The following is a 27011-nucleotide window of genomic DNA, read 5'->3' on the forward strand; positions in this document are numbered from 1 at the left end:
AAAGTGGACCATTTCTAGGTAGTTACTCTCACAGGCCTCGACAACATGAAATGCTTTACTTTTTTTTCATAGCAGGAGATTACATGTGTATGTGTACATGCACGTGTGCACACAGGTACGCAACTGGAACCCTCCCCCCATGCCTTTTCAACTGGGGAACGTGTCCTTTTCTTAGTTAAATCAAATGTATTTTTAAATTCATGTCTTCTTGGGGGAGGGTGTAGCTCAGTGGCAGAGCGCATGCTTAGCATGCACAAGGTCCTGGCTTCAATCCCCAGTACCTCCATTTAAAAAATAAATCATTAAAACAAAAAAAACCCCTAATTACCCTCTCCACCGAAATTTAAAAAAGAAAAAGAAATCTATGTCATCTTTTATCTTAAAGGAGCCTTAAGGCCTATTAAGGATAAAAACAGTCAACAAAACTCTTCCCTAAATTGTCAATGAATGATACTATTTCCAGTCTAAAATTTATATTCAAATTATCTGGAAAAAAACTTTGGAAAAGGAAAATTCAGCTTCTGAAGTTCTGAATACTTTCTTGAGAGTTTAAGAACTTGGGTCTGTAGTTAACTAGACCTGGATTTTAGACCTGGCTTTTCTATTAACCATCTGTGTGAGCTTTGGTAATTTAACCTCTGAGCCTGTTTTCTCACTGGGTTAAAAAAAAAAAAAAAGGATTAAAACAGTCCCTCATAGGCTACTGTAAGGATTAAATGAGAAAACACTTGTAGAGAATTAGCACAGTCTTTGGCACACAGATAATGCCATTTTGTTCTTATTTATCTCACTCCTTCAAATATAACCTCATCCACATTCCCTTGATGGAGAAAAATGAAAGCTACTTCCCTTTTATAAACAGGAAACTGGAGACTCCTAGAATGCCAGTTCCTGCTCTTGGAGAAAACTAGTTGTATAACTACAAACAGTGGAGGTTAAACCCACTATTCTATAGTTCAATTTACTTCCAGATCCTACTTTTACTTAGTGTGATAATACAGAATTAAAAATAAATGTGTACACAAGCCTACCTCAATTCCAAAGTACTGATGTCCTTTTCCCAATACAGCATCCACATATTCTGAAACCAAATCCACAGCTTCTTCTAAAAGGTCATAGTTTAAGTAGAGACGGAGCAACTCAGCGGCATCAACCATCTGTAAAAAGTCAGTGATTTAGAACATTTACCTATTTCCATCTTACATGGGCACTGACCAAAGGATGTTGAGTGATTCCCTGGCATTTATACTTTCCATTATAAATAAATCGAGCACTATTGTTTACTTATCTTGGGATGAGGGGTGAATTCCTAAGAGCTCGGTTACCTCTGAGCATCTTGTGAGGCCCTTTCTGTTAAGTGGCCTTCCTCCACTTTTCTGTGGTCTAAGACACATTTCAATTCTTTTCTATTTCAGTTTCCATAGTTGTAAAAGTCAACAAAACCTTCCCAGAAATGCTGACTACCAAAGAGATAATATAGTCACATTAATTCTCAGAAATATATGAATGACAAAGGTAAAAGAAGTTAAAAGAACCACCAACTTTAAATGCTTGAATTATATTTGTATTTAACTGAGAGTGAGAGAAAAGTGAATACAACCTCAGTTTGGAAGGGCTTTCCTAATGATGTCAACTATGCTTTCTCTATCTGATTTTTTAAAAATTTTATTTATTTACTTATTTAGAATTAATTTATTTCTATCTCTATCCGATTTGATCACAATCTTAACCTTTACCATCTTAGTTGCCTTCTCTACTTTCTAACTTAAAAAAAAATCAACTTTCTTGATTTTCAGCTCATATTCTTTTTTTGTTGTATCAAATGTATTTCAAATACAGTAGTTCTCCAACTTAGCTGTGCATCAAATCAAATTAGGACCTTGTTAAAATATAGATCCTGGATCCTAACTCCAGATTTGATTCTGTAAGTCTGGGATGGAGCCCAGGAATCTATATTTTGAAGAAGCCCACCATCCAAATAATTCTGATGTAGGTGGCCCAAGAACCCAATTTTTTACAAAAACCGAAACACTGTTGTAGTATTTGAAAACTACTCCACCCACTCTTGTGAATTTTTGAGTAATGAATAGTAACTGCTGTGTTATGCATATACTCATTATTCTAACTACACACTCATTGTTCTAAATACATACTCATCGTTCAGTGAGCACACAAGCATGCATTAACTTAATCACTAGTCTGTAGAATGTTAAGTTTAAACACCCAGTACACTTCATCAGGATTGAAGTAAACAGTTCTTAGAGTTTTTAATTAAGACTGAGAAACTGTAAGTATGTAAGTTGGGGTGGGGAGGGTATAGCTCAGTGGTAAAGTGCATGCTTAGCATGCCTGAGGTCCTGGGTTCAATCCCCAGTCCCTCCATTAAATAAATAAATAAACCTAATTACCTCCCCCCAACCCCCCCACAAAAGAATATGAAAATGAATATGTATGTATTTGACTGAAACATTATGCTGTACACCAGAAACTGATGTACTGTAAACTGACTCTACTTTAAAAAAAAAGTCAGTATATTTCCATAAATTATCGCTCTTTCTTTTTAATCATCTTATGAAGTTTTTCAGGATGATAAACATCAGGTTCTTACTCTCTACAGTTAAGATACCACTCACCTTGTAACTGTTTATAAGCCAGTTAGGCAGAGGCACTCCATGAGACAAGAGCTTGTTGATTACACAGTGGTGATACAGGTTATTCTGGACTTTGTATCCTTCCAGGTAAGTTGATAATAGTCGCCATGCTTCATCTGTAGCACTTGATAAAAGCAGAAAGGACTGATGAGTTCCAGATTCTTAATAGGTAATTACAGTTCCATTCAAAGCATGTATTTATAATGGAAGAATCTTTGGAAGCTCACAACTGAAATGATAATACAGCTAAATGACAACTAACATCTTAGGGCCAGTATGACTTAGGGTGGTTCTAGAAACTAGATGACTTGGATTCTTGTATAATTCTCTCCCAATAACAACATATGGATCGAAATATACAATTCACTTAATATCTTTGTTCCAGATTTCTAAAACAAGGAAATTGGCTCAGATCACTGTTTCCAAACCTGATCAATCATTAGAATCACGCCGAAGTCCTGATTTAGAAGACTAGGGTGATGTCTTCTAATCTGTATTTTAATAGTAATTCTGGTGTGTTAAGTTAGGGGTTGAAAAATAATGTCAGAGGACTTCAAAATTGTAAAATGCTATAATTCTAAAGTGCAAATCTGCATAATACAAATTGCAAATGCAATTCAAAGAAGGGAGATTTGCTAAGGGTTAGGGATATTGAAGAAGTATTCTGAAGACACTGAAGTACATTCAGCTCATTGAGTGCACGGGGGAAGTATAGGGAGGGTAAGCCCTCCCAGGGTCAGATGAAGACTGAGGCTGTACCTTGACTCCTTAGTGGTGATGACTGACGAGAGCTGATTGGCTGCCAGCCAGGCCCAGGCTTCTGCTTGTGCTGCCTCTCCTCCAAATTGCAGTTTGATGCATCTGCAACAAAAATGGTTCCAAACGCAGTAAGCTAATCTGCCGACAAGCACCTCATCATTTTATTAATAAAAATGGAAATATGATGACAACACTAACTCTATTCTATTGCTGAATTTACTACTGGGGTACTGGCCCTTCCCTCTCCTCACAGCTACACAACTAACTAGATGACGCACAAGGCCATTAATAAGTGTTAAGAGATAATTTATTTCCAAGAGAAAACTGATGAAAAATTCTAAAAGTTTAAAAAAATGTTTCCAACTCACAAACTACTTGACTATTTAGATACAATGTAACTTTAATAAGTATTTTTTAAGTGTTTACAGGGGCCAATAGATGTCCCCAAGGATTGAAGAGAACATATGGCTTGTCTAAATGGACACCACTATTTAACTGCCGTGTGGGGCATATGGGCTTGGGAATGCTAGATCTGATTTCTCAAAAGAAGCTATAAATTAAGATTAAAAAAAAAAAAACCCAGTCAACTACAAAGAAAAAGCCATTGTGTGGACTACAGAAAAACCACTTCTTTAAACTTGGCTCATGGGCCCACTGCTTCACACTAAGCAGCAGTATAGTATTTTTGCATTAAAAAATTAGGACTATAAAAAGACAATTTCATACATACTTGAAAGCAAGTCCCTCAAAGACTGGCGTTAAGGGAAGCTTAAAAGTCTGACAGAGTGATATGGCGGTGTCAAAAAGGCCAGCCTGAACCAAGAGAGTGACCATCTCCTCTGCTGATGAACTTCCTGTGGAAATGGAAAAGAGCTATCTTTAGTGCAACCAACGGTACGTGCAAACAAACCGAACCCAAAGACTTGTTGATGACTGTCTCAGAATAACAACCACGTGCTTTACCCCTGTCTAGCACACTCTGCCCATGCCCCGCCCTACAACTTGTGTTGGTGCTGACAGACTGCTGCACGCCAACCTGCCACCGCGACTGCTGAGGGGTCGTGCTGTGCCAGAGTGAGGCGAGTGCGGGCCAAGGAACACTCCTTCTCCAGATCTTCCAGTTCCAGGATTTCAATCTGTCTGTTTGCTGTAAGCCAAAGAAAAACATTTCCAAATCCCAAAGTACAAAGGAAGTGCCTGTTAGACAAACTCAACCTGTCAATTTCCACTAAACATTAAGTAACATCCAGTTTAATTTCATGACAAAGGCATGAAGATGGGGAGAAAACAAGGGGCTCAAGACAAGCTAACTTAAAAAAAGCAGCAGCCCTGCTTCCAGCTACAGCTGAGTCAGATCAACGTGCTCTGGTATCGACAGCTGCCGATGAGGAGGCACCTGTGAGGCATTTCAGGTATAATTTCACTTAATTCAATTGAATTACAATTACGTAATTACAATTTATTCCTTAATTACAGTTGCAAAATGCTGTTATTTTTATGAATAAGAAAGGAATAGGCCCAAAGTGAGAGGCAAAATTAAAGCCAGGTGTGTCCAACTCTACAGCCCAGGCCTCCATGGTGATACCAAAGGAGCCTGATAAAACAAATGTTTGGTACTAAGTGATTTAAACACAACAAAACACACACACACTTTTTTTAAGCATTCTCATTTTTCATACAGGCATAGAAAGCTTTCAGAGGGCTGCCAGACAACCTTTAGCAGAAAACTAAAAATAAATTAACAAGAAGGAACTTAACAATATTTTTATAACTACTATACATAATACAATATACTACAGTATAAATATACATAACACTACCATAACAATATAATTACTGTTCAGCAAAGAATCAGTGAGACCCCTGACTCACTTGGGGCAGCTGTGCATTCTCCATCATGATTCCTCTTAGGGGATGCTCCAGGGCGATCATACTGAAAAGACAAAACAAGTGATTTAATTGTGAAAAATTGGTATTTTATTTTTCATATCATTAACTATGATCCAGAGCTTTCATGCTTAAATTCTCTAAACAAAAATTATGTTTACTTCAACTACACAGCTCTTCTTAGATACTGAAGCTACCAGACAAAGAAATGGGAGTTGTTTGCCAAGTTGGCACACTTAGCTAAAACACGTTACTGTCCAAGGACATGGATTTGATCTCCATATAAACCATCTGACTTTCCTAGGTTCCAGATTTATATTCTTTACCCATAACCCTGGGAAACAGCATAGTATGTGCAGGAACTCTACAAGTTAGCTGGGAGTATATGACGCCATGAGCAGACAGGAAAAGCTCAAGGCTCCCCTCCTTTAAAAATACTAACTGTAGATTAAATGAACAAAAATGAACGAAATAAAGCAGCTACCATTTACTGAGCACTTTTTGCAGGTCAGGCACTGTCACTGTTTAAGCAATCTACATGAATTATCTCAATTAATAGCTAAACAATCCTATAAAGTAGACATTATTATCATCAAACCTATTTTATGCAAGAGGATAACTGGACAGTAAAAGATTAATCTACACATTCTGTTGATTCCTATTTTGTGGTTGGCTTTATTCCTTCGATAACTATGTAAGTTTAAAAAGCTAAAGCTCTAAAATGTTTTAGAAACAATGATCAGTACATATATATAAACTGAAAAAAATATGTGCAGTATATTGTATGTATGTATTTACATGCAATATAATGTATATGTGCAGTCAAACTAATAACTCTACCTAATAAAGCTGAAAAACGAAAAAAAAGATTAAGTAATCTGCCTGAAGTTAATCAGGTTGTCTAACTCCAAAACCACTGTGCAATACGTATTCCTACCATAATTCTGAACTTGGGAACTTAAGGGGTAGTAATGTGTAACAAATGAATTGCTGCAAAAATTAAGTTTACAAATATTCCAGTGTAAATTTTAAATAAAATAAAACAAAATGAGGTAACAGTTTTGAAAGGACCAAACCAAATAAATTCAATGATCCCCAAATTCCAGGATAAGAAGTTTTCATACCACTGCACCGGATGCTGGCTGCACAATCCATGCATATTCTGGACGAATAAGTCGTAAACAATTAATAGCAGCCAGGTAACAGTTGCCTTGCTTCTCAAGTCCCCGGAGAGTTCGCACCTCTCTGCCAAGACGCATTCCGTACTCGAACATCACTGTGCCAGCTATGAGGCAGTAACAGACATTAGAATTTCAAAAAAAGGGTATTTGTACACGCCTGTTCATGGTAGTAATATTCACAACTGCCAAAAGATGGAAGCAATCTAAGTGTCCACTTATGAGTAGACAAAATGTGGCATATACATACAATTGAATATTTATTCAGTCTTGAAGGAAATTCTGACACATGCTACAACATGGATGAACCTTAAAGACATTATGCTATGTGAAATAAGCAAGTCACAAAAAGACAAATACTGTATGATTCTGGTAACCAAATTTATAGAAAGAATAAAACGGTGGTGGCTAGGGGTTGGTGGGAGGAGGGAATGGGAAGTTTAAGGAGCAGAAAGTTTCCATTTTGCAAGATGAAAACGGTTCTGGAGATTGTTTACACAATAGTGTGAAGGTACTTTACTAAATACTTAAAAATGATTAAGATAGTAAGGTTTGTTATGTGTATTTTACCACCCCCCTACCCAAAAAAAACCTCTCACAAAACGCCCTAAAACATCCAAAATGTTACTTCTGGTGTTTAGACACTACAATCCCAGATAGAACAGAACACTAGCTTAGAGAAAGCAGTCTCAGCCGTACTATCACCTACCCTCACCCAGGATTCTGAAACGGAGAAATGTCTGGGTGCTCTGTTCAGGAACACAGACTTTTATTTTTATAATACATTAGTTATTACATAGGTTGAATGGAATACTGAAAAATACATTGTTCTGAGACAGCACAGGACTCCAGAAACTAGCATTTAAAACTTTTCTTTCAGTTTTCAAATCAAATTATTTTTCATCCCAACAAATATTTTTGAGTGCCTGCAATATGTAACACATTTTCTCAGAAAAAGGGCCTTGCTCCAGAAAGACCTGAACATTAATCCAGCTAAACTGGTCTTAGGTTGATGTAAATGGATGTTGTCATTGTGGAAGCAGAGAGAGATCATGAATCATCTCTATTTCCCTTCCTGAATGATTCAAGAAAATAAGGACTATGCAAACATGTTTCACCATTAGGAATATTAAGAACATGACTATGAATTACTTCCATCCACTCTTCCCAATGACAATCAGCAAGAAACCTAATGAAAACTTCTGAGTGAAAACAGTATAAAAATGCCAGATGTTCCAAAGGGGAACCACAATGGTTATCTTGGAAAATATGATCTTAAAACAGACATGTAATTCCTTCATTTTAGCTGACCTATTGAAGACTTCATTAGTCACACAAATCCAAATTAAGAAACATTCTACAAAAATGACTGGTGTGTACACTTCAAAAATAACAATGTCATCAAAGGCAAAGTAAGGCTGAAAGAATGCTCCAGATTAGAGAAGATTAAAGAGAAACTACAGTTAAATGCAAGATGTGATCCTAGGTTGGGGGTGAGGACAATATAGGGGGAATGTACTATTAAGAGAAATCATTATGACAATTGGCAAAATTTAAATCTAAATAAAACATCAGATAAAAGCACTACATCTACATTTAATTCACAAAATTAGTTACATTTTCTTAATTTGATAATTGTATTGTGGTTATATAAGGAAATGTCCTTGAGATACACCTGAAGTATTTACGCATTGAGACGTGATGTCTGCAACTTTCAAAAAGAAACAGCAAAAATCAGTAAGGATAGAGAGAGAAGGCCAGTGGCAAAATGGCACGGGAACTTAAAACCAGCCTCAAGAATTCAAAGTGCCTCTGGTGGAAAAGTTAAAGTTTCCTTTAAAAGCAGATGGAAGGTACACATAGAATGCCATCTCACTGGAAATGCCTCAAGAATGTTTTAGGATGGGAGTTAGTGCTTGTCTTTAAGGCTAACAGGTAATCTACAAAAATGTGAAGCTCATCTTAACCTTAAACATAAGTTCCCCAAATGCTTGTGGAGAATACATGCCCAATGGTAAAAATAAGGTAAAAATCACGTTAAGTCAAACACATAATATTTTTGTGAAACATGATAAAACTGATAAATTGCCTCCAAGAAAGACTGCTTCAACTGCTCACCCTTCCGGTAATTGTGGCGATAGATGTGAAAGGCATACAGAAGCTCATAGTAATTGTGAGTCATAAGGTCCACAGCTCTCGCACGGGATTCAATTATTCCTACAACCTGACAGAGGGAAAGCAATCAGATATCAAAGTCAGTAGCCATCGTGACAGCCACCAAGTTTGTGTCTCATCATTCGTGAATAAATAAAATTACCTCATTGTGCAGATTCACATAGGGAAACTCTACAAGATCCTGTAGCTGCGACCGTTCACAAAGAACGACCACCAGCTGCCGTAAACAATCTAACTGCCTAGAAGGAAAGAAAGGGATATGAGGGTAAAGTGTCTTAGGGGATTACACAGGGCTGGTCAACTGCCTTCTCTAAATAAGACTGTGAGGTTGACTACCTGCTGGAATCAGGAATCTGGGTTAAGGCTTCGTATGCTTGGCTATTGTGACCTAAATCCAAATGATGTTTGAAAATGCATGTCCTTAAAGTAGCCTAAAAATCAATAATAGGGGGAAAAAAAGAGTAATAGAAATTAAAACACCACATTCATGACAAAACTCAAGAGCAATAACTGGAGTAGAGTCGGTTCTTACCTGACTTTTCCAGTCATCACCTGCTTCAGTTATCGCTGATGTGGCCAACTGAATGACCAGTTCAGGCAAACCAACAACGTCTAGCAGACGCAAAACCTAAGGGAAAGTAGAAGAAATTAAAATTAACATGGTGAAGTGCACTTCAAAATGAGATATGATTTAAAATCAATTAAGTAACTAGGTAAGATAAAGATTAAATTAAAGGTGCTGACAAGATGGACAAGATTACTTGGTTAATATTTTAAGATTTTCCTTTAGATTCTACTGTTAAATAAGAGGCTTGTCATAAAACTCTCTATTGGTTTTCTTTTGTTCACAGCTCCATCCTCAGTGTTTAGTACATAATAGGCTCTTTAGTACATAATAGGCTCTCAGTAAATCTTTGCTGAATAAAGAAACAAATACAATTTCACTACTAACTTTTCCTACTAACTATATAGGTTACAGGTGAATTTAAAGCCTAGTAAATGAGCACCATAGCCTTATAAAAACCCTAAAGAGAATACGTTACTGTTTGACATAAACCATTTCTAATACAACATAAAACAGTGCTCTTCAAACTTTTTTGTCTACTCCATTAAGAATGTCTGCATATACTCCCCCAGACATGTGCATGTGTATTTACTTAGATACACACATTTCTCTAGTAAATATGTATAACACACTCAAAATATAAATTTCTAAAGGATGAAAATAAGATAGAAGTAGTTTAAAAATCATTTTTATTTATTAGTACTTATTACCTTTCCCCTTTATTAACAGTATAAAAACATCTTTTTGTTCTGGATGCTTAGCTTTTTTTTAAGGTTATGCTTTTTAATGAAGTATAACACATATTTAGAAATGTACACAAGTCCTAAGCACATAGCTGACTGAATGTCCACCAAGTAAACGTATCCATGTTCCCAGCAGCCAAATTAAGAATTCTGTCAATACTCCAAAGCCCCCATGTGACTCCTGTCAGCCACTACTGACTTCTAATAGTTTCTTCTTTTAATTTCATGAAAACAGAATCTATGGTATTTCTGTGTCTGTCTACCTTCTTTTGCTTAACATGTTTGTAAGACTGATCTATGTTATTTCATCCAACAGTTCATTTCATTGCTGTGTTATATCCCATTGAAAGAATGTACCATAATTCATTGATCCATTCTGTTAATCAAAGGTACAAGCGCCAGCTCTTTTTCCTCATTTGCCTGCATGTACTTGGTCAGTATTATCTTCAATCTGGCTTCTTCGCAGTAATTTTTAAAAGCCGAGTCCATATTGTGAAAGTGATGTTCATTAAAATTAAGCAATATAATGTGTCAATCAGCCTAACCAGGCAAACAGAACCTACTGAAAGCAAATGGATGAGTGAGGATGTCGCCCTATACCCCCACCCCTCGCTGGGACTCTCTTCCCTCACACGCCTACCTTGAGACTAAGTGACAAATGACCACTTGGAAAAGGACCAAATAAGGGGACCAGAGTCAATCATATTAAACATTAGCATATCTTAATTTATTTCTTCTGTGAGTGAGAGTTCTAGTGTTTTCTTCCCAAGTCCCCCACATTGGGGTTCACTAGAGCAGTGATTTTTAACGTTTTTCTCGAATCAACATGTATCTTCTGATGAAAGCTGCAGAACATCTCCACAGAAAAAGATACAAAACAATTTGCACACATTTTCAGGGGATTTATCAATACCTCAAACCTATCTTGCCTCAGATTAAAAATTCATACTTAGGATTCAAAATACTTTTCTTATTAGTAGGGTGGTAGAGGATTGTTAAAAGCTACACATATATCTTAGTATAAATTCATTTATCTCTTTAACAAGCAATGCACAAAAACAGTGATGCCTGCCTCTGTTGCATTTACTTTTTGGTAGGAAATCCAGACAGCAAATCTAAAAGATAACATCAAGCTTGTTAAATGTCATAAAGGAAAATAAAGCAGGGCAAGGAGGGAGACTGGCCATAGCGCCTCCCTCCAAACGTAAGGGAGGCAGGGAGCAGGGGTGCAGGAGAGCATGCGCACAGCAGCTGTTCTGCACAGGTGAGGCAGGGAGGAGCTCTCCAAGGTGACACAGGAGCAGAGGCAGGAGCAGAGGCGGGAAAGAAATGAGGGCTTGAGAACCTTGACAACCTGGAGGAAAGGCATTCCAGGCTGAGGGAACAGCAGGTAGAAAGGTCCTGAAGAGAACAGAGTGCGTGCTTGGCTCGTATGAGGCAGTAAGAAGGCCACTAGCGTTACAACTGAGTGACCAAGGTAGAAGGAAAAAAAGGTCACGAGGGTGGACCCAGGGCTAAATCAAAAACTAAGGCTAAATATGGCATTACAAGTTAATTCTTTGAGATGTCGGCAAGACTAATATGAAGTAATAAAATTCTAATGATGATGGGGCTAATAAAATGAATTTATGGGAATTTCATTTATGTTAAAAACATTTATCAAACTTGACAAAAAATATGTTTCTTCAATATCTCTAGGCAAATTCATTTTTCTTTTCACTTGTAAGTTGAGGGCATAATTAAATTTTTATGTTATTTTTCTCCCCAAACACCAAAGCAATGTATTTCAGATATATTTTTGCACAGGGAGGTATAAGGGGGACCAAACCAGGACACAGTTCACCTTATCATAGTATTGCAGCCTGGGGGTGGACACGATCTCCCCATCCTCCGAACGGACCAAGCGATCTAAGAATTCCTCTTTGCCCACTTCAGATGCTGCCTGGCAGAAACATTCCAGAGCCTGGAGAGAGGGGAAAGTACAAAGTGACTTATGACAGACTGTTCCGCCTCTAGGTGCTGTTCAGTCAAGCGTTCCTGTACTGAGGAAAGCCAAAAAGAAACAAAATTATTTTAGACCGTTGACTGCATTTACAGTTTCTGCCATATTTATATTCTCAGTTTCTGTCATATCTCAATTCTTTCTGAAGCATCATTAAATATTTCTCTTTAATTTATCTATATTTTTAGCTTAAATACTGTTAATTAAAAAGTAAACTTTAAAATAAGATAATTGATAGTAAATATGTGATACAGTAAATATAGCACCATGTTAACATTTGTAGAATTTGAGTTGGGGGGGTACATGATTGTTTAGCATAAAAATCTTTAAACTTTTCTATATGTTTGAAAATTTACATAAGAGGATGTCAGGAAAAAATGAGAAATGTAAACCACCATAACGGGAAAAAAACAACATTAAAAAAAGATATAATAAAAAATAATGTAACTGAGAAATAAGTTTTATTTATAAAAATCGATCCCTAGAAACAGGGGCAGCAGGATTTTAAAGTTTTCATCTTCATATCCTAAATCATCTGCAAATTACATGAAGCTAAATAGTCCCCACAGACACACCATGCCCTGTGTTGGCACTGTCAGCCTTCTTTATTCTTATGTGGAGGATTCTATGCCTCCCATCCCCTCCCTTAGTGCCCTCCTTACACTAAAGGTTGCTCATCTGTCAAACAGAGGTTACCTTCTGTCCTTCTCCTGTCACCAGGTAACACCGTCCCAGCATAAATCGACAGGAACCAACATTGACTTGACACCAGGGATGTAGCAGTTGAATATAATCCTTAAAGGCATAAAAGGTGCTTTCTGATTAGAGAATAAATATTACTTAAAGAGACACTCATTTTCAAGTTCTTCACAGATGAAGATAGTGGTCAATCAACACAAAAGTTTCATTTCCAGAAATCATCTGGAGATTAAAACCTAATCCTGTTAATCTATTCTTATATTAGGTTACTGGACACTTAGAGAAAACAAACAAGACTCTAATAACACTAACACATGTAAACATACACTTTCCATTTTAGCCATCTCCCAACTTTTAGTATTTACTGGTTTAACTGACTAGATTCCAGTAAAGATTAATATAAAGACAATGGTATGTTTCTCTTACTATAAAGAGAACCTGTCTTACTATGAAGAGAACCTAATAGAATTAACAAAAAGTTCTCTATAAAAAAATTGTGTTAGGAATGATACTGTCAAGAGGGAAGTAAAGAAAATCTCTCTAGGGTATGTTTCAGAGTAACAGCGTGTAAATCATTATGGTTCTTATTACTGGCCCAGTTAAGATGCAGGAAACATTTACAAACAAAAAAGTTCCAGCAATCCCATTCTTTACAAGAATTATTATCCTGACATCTTCAACAGTACTTACCTGCAATTGTACATACTGACAATTTCCCATCAAACATTCCAGAAAGAGACAACCAGGATTGCTAGGCCATCTAGTCACTGATTAAGGAAATTATTTAGACTTGGCAAAACTTAAAATATACACATTGGGCATGAAACTCTATGAAATGGCTTAATTTTTAAAAAGAAGGTAAAGAGAAGGTGGCAGGGCACATGTTCCTTCTGTGTAACTATGTAATTTTGATATGAGACAAACAGTGGAAAGGTTATATACTAGGAGCCTAGCCACATAGATTAGAACTCAATTACCAGAGGGCTAAAGCATGTATTTCATCCCTGATTGCTCATTTTTAATTATAGCCAGTATACTGCACAAGCATACTGTGCCAGGGGATGGATACCCAGCACCTAACATAGTGCTTGGCATATAAAGACATTCAGTAAATAAATTTGGTGAATGTATATTTTAAAAGAGATCTAGGTATTAAATGTGTGTGTACCAACAAAATCTGGCTCAACTCCCGAGCAGAAAAACAAAAAACATAAAATTAAAATAAAAATTGGGGTATCTGAAAATAAGTATTATCATTTCTTTTTGGGGGGATAAACACCCAACCTCGTTAAAAATCTTCATTACACAGGCAGAGTAAGAGCCTTAGATTATTTGGACAGAAGAAACTTTTCCACTGGCTTTTAAATAAAAGGATACAAAAGCTGCAATAAATAACTGGTAATTGCGGTAATCATCTCAGGCCAATTCAACCCAGTTTGGCTTAGAGGTGCCTTTGGTTGAGAGAACAGATGAGATATAATGTGTTTTCTTGCAACTTCTTGGAAGAATAATTCCACAATTGTCTGAGGGCTAGATACTTAAAAATAAAAAGTTATGACAATCACTAACTTGTAAGAGTAACATCAATGTTCAATTAAGACAGTCTACCAATTCATTTTATGCCTGTAACAAACATTTATTATTCTAAAATATAAAATGCATCATTGGTGTAATCAATGGCAATATAAATAAAAGCAATCTATAAACTGTGAAGTACTATATGAAGACAATAAAAAAGCCACTTAAATCAACACTGTAGTCATTTCTTTTCTCTAGAAAGTGTTTACAATAAATACAGCCCCAAGATTCCAAGTTTTATACCAAAACAATACAAAATAAATTCTCCAGAATGGTTTTCAAGCGTAAGAGAGGGCTCCTTTTGAATATCTGTTGATTAAGACAAGATTACAAAAGCTGTATGAACTTGGTACATTTGAAAAATGATTTTGTTGAATTAATCACTGGAATATCAATATACAATGGAAAAGCAGTGGTGTATATATACATATGCAAACCCTTCATTTATGCCTGATCTGGGACTCCAGTTTCACAGGCCCCTTGGCACAACTAGGGGTCTGAGGACACAGCTTGTTTATACTCTCTTAAAGTGAAAACAGTCTAGCCAACCTTTCCAAAGCAAAGGTAGCAAAGGACCACTTTAATGAGTATGCAATAAATGCCAAACAAAATCAAATGCACATAGAGTCCAGTCCTTACCGAACTTATTTGCCATTAAAGCACCAGAGTCACTTAGTTCCAGAACTGATAAATGTTGAAGATTAGACTCCCTGTAAGGAAAGGGGGAAAAAAAAGAGCTCAGTAAATTTTCCTATGCTAAACATTACTTCAACAAGTATCCTATCAAGAACACTGTCCCTTCTATTAATAAATTACACATGAAAGTTCCATTGAAAGCACACACAAAAAAAATCCAGAAAATAAGCCATGGGTTAGATTGTTGCCCATCATATCACTCAGTGATCCTTCAATGAGAAGCCAGAGCAGAAATTTTGTAGACCTCCAAGCAATGAAAAGCCTTCCCTTGTCAGAAAAAACCAAAATGGCTTATTTAACTGAAATGAAATGTCAACCTTATAGGTACGTATTGAGTTTTCTTTCTTCTTTGGATTATGAAGAATCTCAGCTTACCTTTAATAACGATCACATTTTTGTATGTGGTCTAACTTACGCTGTGACCTCATCTTATTTTGCCTTCAACAGGCTTTGTCTTTACAGTATACAAAACACATATATAATAATAAACATACACTTATTATTTTCATTCTTATAGGATGCCTTTAACGTTCAGAAAATGGAGTACCTAAAAGCTCTGAATTTTAAAGGCAAATCATGCCATAGTATAATATTTACATTTTTTCTTCAAGACGAAGGAAAAAATAATTAAGCTCATAATTTATTTTTAAAATAATTAGAACAGGGGGGAAGGTATAGCTCAGTGGTAGTTTAGCATGCATGAGGTCCTGGGTTCAATTGCCAGTACCGTCATTAAAAATAAATAAACCTAATTACAGCCCCTCCCCAAATAAAAAAACAAATTAAAAAATGGGGAAAAAAATAGAACAATGAAACTCACAGTGTGTCAACTGGAACATCAGTTGCCAAGCACTGACTTCCCCACTTGATGAGGGAATAAGACAATAGGAGGGGAGCCGTTCGATGTAGCAGGTCTTGCTGAGCCTGGAAGAGCTGACCAGCTCCCAGAATCACCTATACATGACAGGTGGTGGGTGAGACAGAAATGGCAATTAATAATGATAATGCTTAGGTTCCGGTGGAGGTAAGACAATACAGAGGGCATACATAAACGCAACACATGTATTACATTTTGGGGTAGCAGGTGGCAAAAATATCTACCCATTTAACAGTATGGAGTAATCAAAACCAGCTCACCAAGTTGTGGGAGCGACTGGTGAAAAAGAAAACAACAGAAAGCTTAACTTCCATAAATCTGTAGGTTCAGAACTCAAGAAGAGGAATGAAGCTAAGGCCTTTCTTAAGCTCTGGTCTTGGGTAAAAATAGGTATGACCTTTAGAGGAAAATCTGATAAGACTACCAAAAGCCTTAAAAATGTGCATAACTTGTGACGAGTTCTCTAGCTCTTACAATTTATCCTGGAGATATAATCAAAGGAGTACAGAAAGTTCTCTCCATAAGGGGAAAACTGGCATCAACCTGGATAGCCACAGGATTGGTTGAATAAATTAATATTATACTATTAAAAATACTGTACTATTAAAACTTAAAAATGTCAAAGAATACTTAGTAACACGTGAACATGCTGGTGAGATTTGTGAAGTGGAAAAATAAAAACAAGCAGATTGCAAAAAAAATACTTACATAGCATAGCCTAATTGTATAATTAAAATTTACAAACTATTTGTAGACAAAAAAAAAGGTGTATACCAAAATGTAAATAGTGGGTATCACTGGGTATAAGACTATAGATGAATTTTTATTTTCTTTTTGTTTACATGTCAAGACTCTACAATGAACATCTATTCTGTGTTTAGAAAAAACTGACCAAGGTTGTAATTAAAAAAAAACAAACAAACCCAACAAACCCTAAAGAAATGGAAGAATCTACAAAAACTGACAAGAACTTAGTAAGGGCTGCCCTAAGTGATGGACTCTCAGCAAAGGTTTGTTTCCTCTTGGTGGTCCTAAACAAATCCTCTCCCTAAATGTTTTTTCCTTATTTTTACCTGAAAGCCTGACATTTGCAGTATATCTGAGTTAATAAATTCTAGTTTAAAACGTATAAATACCTGTGGGAGCTCCAAAGGCCTGTCAGTTATTTACACATTAACATGAATTAGCTTATTAATCAGACTGCTTCCTTGTCAGGCTCGAGTGAGAATAACTGAGTGAGAGACCAATGGGACTTTTGATGGTGGGCAGAAAGGTAATTTTTGAACGTAAAACATTCAGTACAGTGGGAGACAAGGACAGTAAGACGGCAACAAGAGTCTAGTGGCCTAAGAGGAATAGGATGGAAAAGGAAGGACTGAATGGAGTTGGGAGGACCTCTTACCCCCACACAAACTCTGCGATCTCAGAACTGCTTAGGGTAAATCCTGTACTGTAGAAATAGAGAAGTTCTTTTTCTTCTTCTTCCTCTCCTCCATGCTCAGTAGTACCCTGCTATCACATCCAAAGTCGTACTAATGATACTAAACTTTGGGAGAGCCAACCTGGGAAATTTCCCCACCATTATACATACAAAAGTTAAGAGTGAAACAACCTGCTTCATACATGTTCCTAATCTGTAATTCTAGGTTATCATGCTTACACAGTCTTAATTCAACATGTATTTATAGAGTAGCTACTAAGGGCCAAGCACGGGGACAGAGCAGTGAACAAGGACAGAGGTATCTGCGCTTGTAGAGCTGACGTTCTACTATGAGCTAAGGTTGAGATGAGGTTTCAGACTTTACCAGCTTTCCCCCAAGTAGTACTTACTGCATCTCCCAGCCTCATTAGTAACTGCTGCAAGATCAAAAGATCTCGGCAGATGAGGAAGCGAGTACTGGCAATTTTACACACACTTCTGCACACAATATACCCTGCTGTGGTGCTACCATAGAGCTGGGAAAGATTCATTCGAATATTCAATGGCTGAGCTGTAATTAAAAAAGCAAAAAAAATGTTAAATGTGTCATTGTTTTCTCTAAATCAAATAGGAGCACTTATTGTTTTGCCATTTACCTGGATTAAATCCCTTTTCCATTTCCACCTCTGTTTCATAATCCATTTCCCGTATAAGAAGTCCAATGGCATGGATTGGGTTCCTAATCTCTTGTAGTTTACTACAAATATCCTCCATTACATTGTCTCTATAAGAAATTAGAAAGCTCCTATTACTACTGAGAATACGTAAGACAGACTCTGCATGTCCTGTAAGCTAAATGCTCTATGAAACAGGAAAACCAGCCATATAATAAAGGGGTGGAGATAATCACTTAGGCATACAAAATTCTCTTACTCCACGTAACAAATTTTCCCTCACCTCTTCAGAAATGACAGATAAAACATGAGAAAAATACGTTTACATTTTAAAATGTATAGCTCAGTTAATAGCTAATACTGGACCATAATTTATGAGCCTGTTTCCAGACCTGAAATCAGGTATTAGATTTTCTGTCTAAAAGCTGAAACACCTACTCAGACTCAGAGCACTTTGACTTTAAGCCACTACTTTGTACATAACTGAATGTACATTAAAAACATGATTTTGGCATTAAAAATTGCTAAATTTCCATTAGGAAATGGACTTTACCCTAAATTCTCCTTACACATCAATAGTGATCAAATCTTCCAGAATCTGTTCTGCAGCCTTTTCTGGAGACTGTAGGTTGTAACAACTCATTTCCATCATTACTGACATATCCATATTTACTGACTCTCCAATCAGCCGAAGGCATTTTATAAGACATATGACATCCCGAGCAACATCTGCATCTGTGAGTAAGAGAAAGTTAACATTCATGTCTCAAGCCAATGAAGAGCTACTGATTAGTATTATATTAAAATAAAATATTACTAATTAAATTCCAGGTATCTATCTGAGGCCTTGAAGATCCTTAGGCCTCTCTAGTTTTCCTTAAAAGAGCTATAATGTGGTAAACTGACCAGGAAAGGTCACAGTGGCAATCAGTGGTTTTTGCATCCATTCAAAAGAAAGCATAGGGTTCATGTAGAAAGAGGCTTGAATAGGGAAATAACAATTACTATTACCATCAGATATGGTTGTCTCATCCTCTGTCAAAAGGTTCTCATCAGGTAGGAGATATAAATGATCCACTAAGGAGGAAGGCACAAGGAAAGACAGGTACCCCTGGAAATACAAATCTTCCAGTGAATGTTTAAAGGTATAAAATAGCTGAGACCTGAATCTTATAATGAGGTAACCCCAGACAAATCCAAACTGAAGGACATGTCAATGTCATGAAAGACAAAGAAAGGCTGACAATACTTGGTGATTAAGCTGAAGAAACTTGACAACTAAATATATGCAAGATCTTGGATTGGATCCTAGATCAAGAAGAAAATTATAAGCACATTTGGTAAAATCTGAACATAAACCGTACAGTATTATATCAACAGCAAATTGCCTGATCTTTAAGTTGTGCTGTGGTTACATAAGAATACCCTGGCTTAGGTAATCTTGTTCTTGAATAATCTTGTGCTTAGATATATACTAAAATGTAAGGAAAGGGGGAATGATGTAGACAACTAACTCTCAAGTGGCTCAGGAAGACAAAAACATACCTATAGAGAGAAGGAAAGCAAATGGAAGTTAACAAACGTGAATCTGGGTGAAAGATATACAGAATTTCTTTAGTCTTGTAACTCAAATTTGAAATCACTTCAATATAAAAGGTAAACAAGATGCAAAAATTATAAATAATGCATAAGACTGCTTAAATACAAATGAACTATAGTTTTAGGAAACCTGTTACCTTCCCCCCACAAAAGCCCCACTGAAGTCCTAGAAGCTGACTACAACATGCAATAGACACTACGTTCTGAAAGGCCCACTGAGCCGTTTAAAGGAGTTCTGCGCGCTTCAGCTCCCTTACTTTTTTCAGCAGGCACACCATGTTTGTGTGAGGATTCAAATGCAGGGCAAGAGGATGAGAAAGGGCTTCTTGATACTGAAGACAACAGGCATAGAACTTGCACCAGAATTCCTGCTGCAAATTTCGAAACTCTTCCTGGGAAAATTCATACTCTGTTACACTTCCTTGGAGCTGGCAAAGGAAAAAAAGATGAGGAAAAAAACCTCTTGATAACATTTGGGATCCCCACCCCAAGCATAATTGTTTAGTATCATTTTACTAAGCTATAGGCAAATGAATATTCTTTATGCATTACATGCCCTAGACTGTATAAATATATATGTAATTCTTTAATTAAAAGGTTTAAGCATTTATACTTCTTACTAACAATTTGAACCATTTCTCAGTGCCAATCTATAGAGATGGAAGAAATTATTGAGATGGAAGAAATTACCATTTGGTCTTTACCCAAACCTCACCTCACTTTCAACAGCTAAAGTAATTTCTTTCTTCAGTTCACTCCACGAAAGATCTAAATTCCTCTCAGTTCCTCGACAGAAAATCTAAAAATAACAAAGACACTTCAGAGTATCACATAATACCAAAAACTGAATGAAAAACACTCCAGTTCAGAAAACACTATACAATAGAGATTGGACATGCCTGAAATACACATTTACCCATAACACTGTGCCAATAATTTCTGATGTGAAATCATAGCAAGTTTGAAGTAGTTTCTATAGATCAGAATAAACCATAGAAATCCATGAGTCTAAAAGAATTATAAAAGGGTACAACTAGCTCATTACAAAAAGCAAAAGGAAACATAACAGCTACTGCTCTGCTGGAAGGGAGATATGAGATGATGTCAAACACACATCCTGAGTCTGGCACAAAGGTAAGCTAGAATGGAGGGGTGGGGATGGGGAGTGTCACTACTGGCAATGATTCTAAAGGAAAGCATCTGATAAATGCCTGACTGGTTATTCAGTCTCTCTGTGTGCAAGAGGTATCATGAGAAATTATACATCTGATTATTGTTAGTAAGAAGTGCTGATGAGATGAAAGAAATACACCCTAGAAGAAAGTGACCCATGTCACCCTGGAGTTTTATTAGAGAGAAAAGAGAAAACATGGAACAGCCAGATATTCGAGAATGGACCTAGAAAAGCCAAGGGTCTGGAAACTATAGCACTGAGGGAAAGTTAAGGAACTGGGTGTGTTTAGCCTGGAGCAAGAGAACATGTAGGATTCTTAAAAGATTCGAAGGGCTGCTTTACAGAAGACAGATGTGGTCTATGGAATTCCAAAACAAAGATGTCACCTAAAGGATGGGGGTTAAGTTTGATCCAATATTGGGAAGAACTCTTAAATGGAACAATAAGTCACACAAGAGCCGGAGAGAAACTCGTCACCGGAGGCAGAGACAACTAGAAGCTGAACAGCTGCCTGTCAGAGAAGCCTCAGAAGGTATTTCTGCTTTGTGTGGGAGTTCAGATCAGGAGAGTCCAAGGAACCTTTCAATTCTATGGCTGATTATTCTATTTAAATTCATGAAGCTAAGTGGCAATTTAAGGAAGCCTAAGTGACCTTGAAGCTTATATTTTTTTAGAGTTTTCTTGAACCTGAACCAAGCCAGACCTTCACTGTACCAACAAAAGGGTCAAAACAGAGTACCATCAAAACTACCCAAGACGACATCTAAAATTTCTTTCAAGTATAGAGGTTATATGCAGTGTAGCACAGTATCTTTTTACAATAGTGTAGGCATAAGTTTCACTTTTTACTACTGGTATGCTTCACTAGTCATTCAGAAAGTGCCCCTAATCCTACCTCCCTCCTGGGAGTCTTGCCATTTTAATGGAAAGAACATTTTAAAAAATTACAATCATATTTAAAAACACATGTACGTACAACTGCAAAAATATGTTCAGTGTTTAGTATATGCAAAACAATAAAAATTAAATGTAATCATTAATTATATAGTAATAGTAAAAAAGTAAGAGATAGTCTTAAATAAATACTAAGTATTTTCTCACTGACCTGTAAAGCTTTACATAAAGCTGCATTTATGAATCGTCCAGGTGTAAAAAGACTGTGCAAGTACATCTCCTGTTAGAACATTAAAAGAAGAATTAATACTATTCTAAAAAAGATAAAACTGGAAAAATTTGAAGGAAGAATTCAAAGTTTGCATTTCTATCATATGAACGTGGAGATTTTGTCTTTCTGCATTTGAGCAGTAACAGGTAACAGAGCAGGGATGTTTTCATGCTGAAAGTGAAGATTGCAAGTGTTTTCAACTCAACTAGATGTACTCTCCTGAAAATGCTGTGTTCTTCACGGAGCACCTCAGTGGGTTCCACTAGAAAACACAGCTTGTCAAATGCCAATCTTATTTTTTTTACCTATTTTTTAAAATATATTTTTATTGAAGTATAGTCAGTTTACAATGTTGTGTCAATTTCTCATGTACAGCATAACAATTCAGTCATAGGAACATACATATATTCATCTTCATATTCTTTTTCACTGTAAGTTACTATAAGATATTGAATATAGATCCGTATGCTGTACAGTATAAATTTGTTTATCTATTTTATATGTATTAGTTCAAATGCCAATCTTAAATGGAAGAGATAAAAATTTGGTAAGAGAATAATTAAGCTGGTTTCTACACCATCAACAAAAGAACTCATTTTATGGTTCACATATAAAAGAAAAAGAACCAATAGTAGGTATTGTAAGTAAAAAACAAAAAACAAAAATAACTGCAACAAGCTCTCACAACTGGGGAAATGAAGTCTAGAGAATAAAATGAAAAGTCTTGTACTGTTACTTATTTTGACCAAATTTCATAAACCAGATTTGTCAATAAGCAGCAAACCTGATTGATCTTCATTCAAGTTTCCTTCCTTTTACCGAGGTTCAGGGGGATAATAAAATGACCAAAATGAAGGAGAAAAACAAGGATTTTAATAATTAGCACATGCTTTTGGTTTTTAGACAAAAGTCAAGTACCAATAAACTCTTGAGATTAGAGATTAACAATACAGCAATATTCAATTTCAGACGTTCAAAGTGGGTTTTCCAATCTTACAAGTAGTCATCGTTTCAGAGCTAGAGCCCATCAACTTTAATTTCATTTTAACATTAATACATCAACTGAAAACTTTTTCTTCCACTTATCTCAAGGGTGTCCCTGAAAAACAGGGAGACTGGCCTGTTTTACTCTATTGCCTTATCATTTAAAGTTATATTCCTCATAGCATACACCTCTACCAGAATTTAGCTTATTTCTAGTTCATGTGCATATAATAACATGAACTAGACACAGAATAACATGGTTAGTATACTGGACACCTACTGTCTGTACCTGTCCAGAATCCATGTTCCGTTCTTTTACTAACAAGTCCCTTACCTTTCTCTGGGGAACCATTCCTCCCCTACCCAGATGCAACTGACTTCACCTCCCTCGACAACAGCAAGGCACAGGCTACATGTGTTTCTCATGCCAAGCCAGAACATTCTATTCCTTCTGATCAGAGTGACTATGTCAGGAATTAGCACATGACTCAAGCCAGGCCAGTGTCAACTCCAGGATCTGGGACAGAAGTGCTCCTTCCCCTGGGGCTGCTAAGTTCACAGAATGCAAGTTTGCTCAGGGAGCCTGCCTGACCATAAACCCAACAAGGAGGAAAGCAAAAAGAGACAAAGGAGAGATTAGGCCCTGAAAGCATTGTTCCAGACATAGCTGAAACCAGGCAACTGAATTTCTCAGCCACACAAGCCAATACATTCTCCTTTACAGCTTACATCCGTTTGAGGTGGGTTTCTTCCCTCTACAGCTGAAAGAGTTCTGCTAATACAACGGGTTCCTTTCAAACTAACGATCAGGGGAAACCATCCCCTTACATAAGACTTAAGCATTGCTTACTCTGGGGTCTTGATCATCTCTGATAACAATTTCTTCCTCTGGCAGAGGCTGCATAAAAACTGGATTCCACTGACCTGCAACATTACTACAGAGAGAAAAAGACTATCAGTCTACGAAAAGATGATGAATAAAAATGCTGCTTATGCTGTTGGCAGTATCAGGGCAGGGAGGGTCCCATCACTGAACTTCTGCAACTGTTGCTTGATCAATTCTATTAAAAACTTTTCCAAAAGAAGAGAAACATATTCATAGCAGTCTGGATTATAGAAGTGCTCTTACCCGTCTTAACAGGCACCTTCCTGAAATTAAAACTCTAAACACAAATCTATAAATAATTAACTTTCATTCTACATTTACTATATGCTAGACATTATGCTAGGTGCAGTTAACAGATACTACTCACATGTGTCTCATGATAACTCTTTGAAGGATGCATTGCACTCATTTCAAAGATATGAAAAGTGGGGTTTGTGGTATCTCACAGATAGTAAGTAGTAAAACCAGTATTCACACACTCATCTGACTCCAGATTTTTTGCTTTTTTACCATTTTGCTTAGATGTCATGTATGAGGAGTATTCAATTTTCTGAGGTGTGGCTCAGGGTCAATCTGGGGGCAACCATTCCTAGAATTCTATTCTAGAATACAAGGTTATGAGGGACTCTTTGGATTCAATTAGTTTACAGTTGCCTTAAATGACATGGGGTTTATGAGTGCCAACCCTCTGCATGTCCAAAATCCATGTATAACTTAAAAAAAAATTATTATTGCATAATTTAATTATTTTTATTTTGGCAGGGTGGGGGGTGGTAATTAGGTTTATTTATTTTATAGAGGAGGTACTGGGGATTGAACCCAGGACCTCCTGCATGCTAAGCATTTGCCCTATAACTGAGCTATACCCTCCCCCTGAAAATCCATGTATAACTTACAGTTGGTCCTCCATATCTGTGGATTTAAGCAACCACAGGTCAAATAGCACTGTATACAGTATTTACTACTAAAAAAATCTGTGCATTAAGTGGACCCCACAGTTCAAGTACTTGTTGTTTAAGGGTCAACTGTAGTTTCAGGGATGTCAAGCTGCAATCCAGGGGATCCTCCACAGGTGTTTCAAGGATTACACAAGTGTTTGATTCAAAATTCGTTTTTAAAATGTATTTTGTAAGTATTAAAAAATTTTAAGTGAATATCATGTACATTAAAAAAATCAGATAACAAACATATCACATGTCTAACATTAGAGATTACCAATGTTAAATTGTATTATAATTTTACACTCATAAAATACTAATTTGTTATATATTAGAGTTCATTATTTTTTGAAAAAAAGGGTTTCCTGCTTTTTAAAAAAGTTTGAAAAACATGGTACTTATTCAATCTATTACGATGAGGAATCTATTACATTCACCCTCTTACGATGAGGAAACTGAGACCCCAAAGGGGTTGCAGTGTCTTTTGGAAGTTTTAGGTATCAGAAACAGTCTTTACTTAGAAGGAAAGAAAATATCCAGATTAGAAGTTTTTTGGATATGAGCTATCTTATCCCAAGAAATATGGTACTTTTTTTTTTTTAACCTCATTCCAACTTTAAGAATCCTTATTTTGTCCTAAAACCATGAGGTTGGAAATAACACAAAATTCAAAAGACATTATGTCAGAAAACAGGCAAATCCAGGGATGAATCCTTTAAATGCAAACATCTGACTTTGGTTCTACATAAGAGCTCTCTGGTTTTCTAAGTATGAAACTGCTTGCGGTAAGGTAGGATGACAGAGGGGAGGGACCCGTACTGTTCAAAGTTGATGTATTTTACAACTGTTTGGTTCTCAGCATCATGCCACAGGGCCCAGATATCCGTGGAGGTTAAGGCAAAGTCAATCAGTGTCTCCTAGGAGGAAATGTAGGGGGGAAAAAACAAACAAAAAAACAGGTTAAAATAAGAAAGAAAAGGTATTAATTTATGGCGACTTAAATTTGTATCGGCAGGAGAGGTAAAAGCATGAAAACAAAAGACAGTACCACATGAATTTGGTAAAATCCAAATGAAATTTTGTTTGCATGAAATTTCATTAAATACTCCATTTTAAGATTTCAGTCCCATTACAACATAGTTAGTCAATGCTTCTTTCCTGTACTAATGTGATAAGCAAAGGATGATTCAACCTACCTGAGAAGTGAACAGTGAGGAAATGTGATCGAGACTGTAGCGGTTGTTCTCAGTGCTCACCAACTGGAAAACGCAGAACTGTTAAAACACAAGTTGGTGATTTAGTACTTGAAATGATCAACACGCTATTTTTCTAAGCAACACACTGGCATTCAGAAGCCAAATGTTTTAAAAAGTGTGATAAATTACAGAAAGTATTTACCATCTTAACTATTTTGAAGCATATGCTTCAGTAGTATTACGTACATTCACACTGTTGTGCAACCAATCTCCAAAACTTTTTTTTTTCATTGTGCAAAACTGAAACTCCATACCCATTACACAACTTCCGATTTCCCCTCCCTCCAGCCCCGACAGCCAACATTCTACTTTCTGTCTCTATGACCTTGACTACTCTATATAACGGAATCTTAACAGTATTTCTTTTTGTGACTCTATTTCACTTAGTATAACATCCTCAAGGTTCATCCATGTTACAGTATGTGTCAGAATTTCCTTCCTTTTAAAAGTTGAATAATATTCCATTTTATGTATATACATCTTGCTTATCCATTCATTCATCAATGAAGACTAAGGTTGCTTCCACTTTTGGGCTACTGGGAATATTGTTGCTATGAACATGGGTGTAAAAATATCACCTCAAGACCCTACTTTGAATTCTTTTGGATATATACCCAGAAATGGAGTTACTTGATCATATAGAAATCCTATGACTAATTTTTTGAGGAACCACCATGCTGTTTTCAATAGTGCCTGCAAAACTTTACATTCCCACCAGCAATTGACAAGGGTTCCAATGTCTCCACATCCTTGCCAACACTTGATATTTTCTATTTATTTCCCCCCACAGTAGCTATCTTAACGTGTGTGAGGGGGTATCTCACTATGGTCAGGAACCTATTTTTAAGTTTATATTTTTACCAAAGTGCCAGACACCTTGAATGTGGATGTCTGTGGCAATGTCAAGTCACTGCACAAGTTTGTGAATGTTTTCTCTCACTTTCTGTTCTTATCTTACTGCAAACTGGTAACAAACAATTTGTGGCTCAGAACCATTCCACGGACCACATCATAGGTCTACAGAACTTCTGTTTGAGATTTTTATTAGTGTGGAAATACAGATGGCATCCTTCTAACACTGAGGACATGATGCTTGAAATGATTA

The 27011-nt window shown here is 36.5% G+C and overlaps 1 protein-coding gene across 1 annotated transcript in view; it reads right to left on the minus strand.

Moving 5' to 3' along the window:
- NUP160 (nucleoporin 160) overlaps positions 1-27011 on the minus strand; it is a 38813-nt gene that overhangs the window by 1567 nt on the left and 10235 nt on the right. The window contains exons 8-34 of the mRNA XM_006212244.4: positions 25847-25924; positions 25470-25567; positions 23677-23761; positions 21783-21851; positions 20219-20302; positions 19761-19931; positions 18916-19015; positions 18474-18639; positions 17887-18014; positions 17641-17801; positions 15754-15887; positions 14877-14947; positions 14037-14196; positions 13350-13419; positions 12657-12755; positions 11802-11921; positions 9183-9278; positions 8987-9081; positions 8793-8889; positions 8594-8699; positions 6422-6582; positions 5283-5343; positions 4447-4557; positions 4141-4264; positions 3411-3512; positions 2634-2775; positions 1032-1157 (exon numbers count right to left, since the gene is read on the minus strand). Coding sequence (XP_006212306.2) covers positions 1032-1157; positions 2634-2775; positions 3411-3512; positions 4141-4264; positions 4447-4557; positions 5283-5343; positions 6422-6582; positions 8594-8699; positions 8793-8889; positions 8987-9081; positions 9183-9278; positions 11802-11921; positions 12657-12755; positions 13350-13419; positions 14037-14196; positions 14877-14947; positions 15754-15887; positions 17641-17801; positions 17887-18014; positions 18474-18639; positions 18916-19015; positions 19761-19931; positions 20219-20302; positions 21783-21851; positions 23677-23761; positions 25470-25567; positions 25847-25924 — 3015 coding nt within the window. The remainder of the gene's footprint in view (positions 1-1031; positions 1158-2633; positions 2776-3410; positions 3513-4140; positions 4265-4446; positions 4558-5282; positions 5344-6421; positions 6583-8593; positions 8700-8792; positions 8890-8986; positions 9082-9182; positions 9279-11801; positions 11922-12656; positions 12756-13349; positions 13420-14036; positions 14197-14876; positions 14948-15753; positions 15888-17640; positions 17802-17886; positions 18015-18473; positions 18640-18915; positions 19016-19760; positions 19932-20218; positions 20303-21782; positions 21852-23676; positions 23762-25469; positions 25568-25846; positions 25925-27011) is intronic.

Source organism: Vicugna pacos, chromosome 10 (genome assembly GCF_048564905.1).
Source record: "Vicugna pacos chromosome 10, VicPac4, whole genome shotgun sequence".
NCBI lineage: Eukaryota > Metazoa > Chordata > Mammalia > Artiodactyla > Camelidae > Vicugna > Vicugna pacos.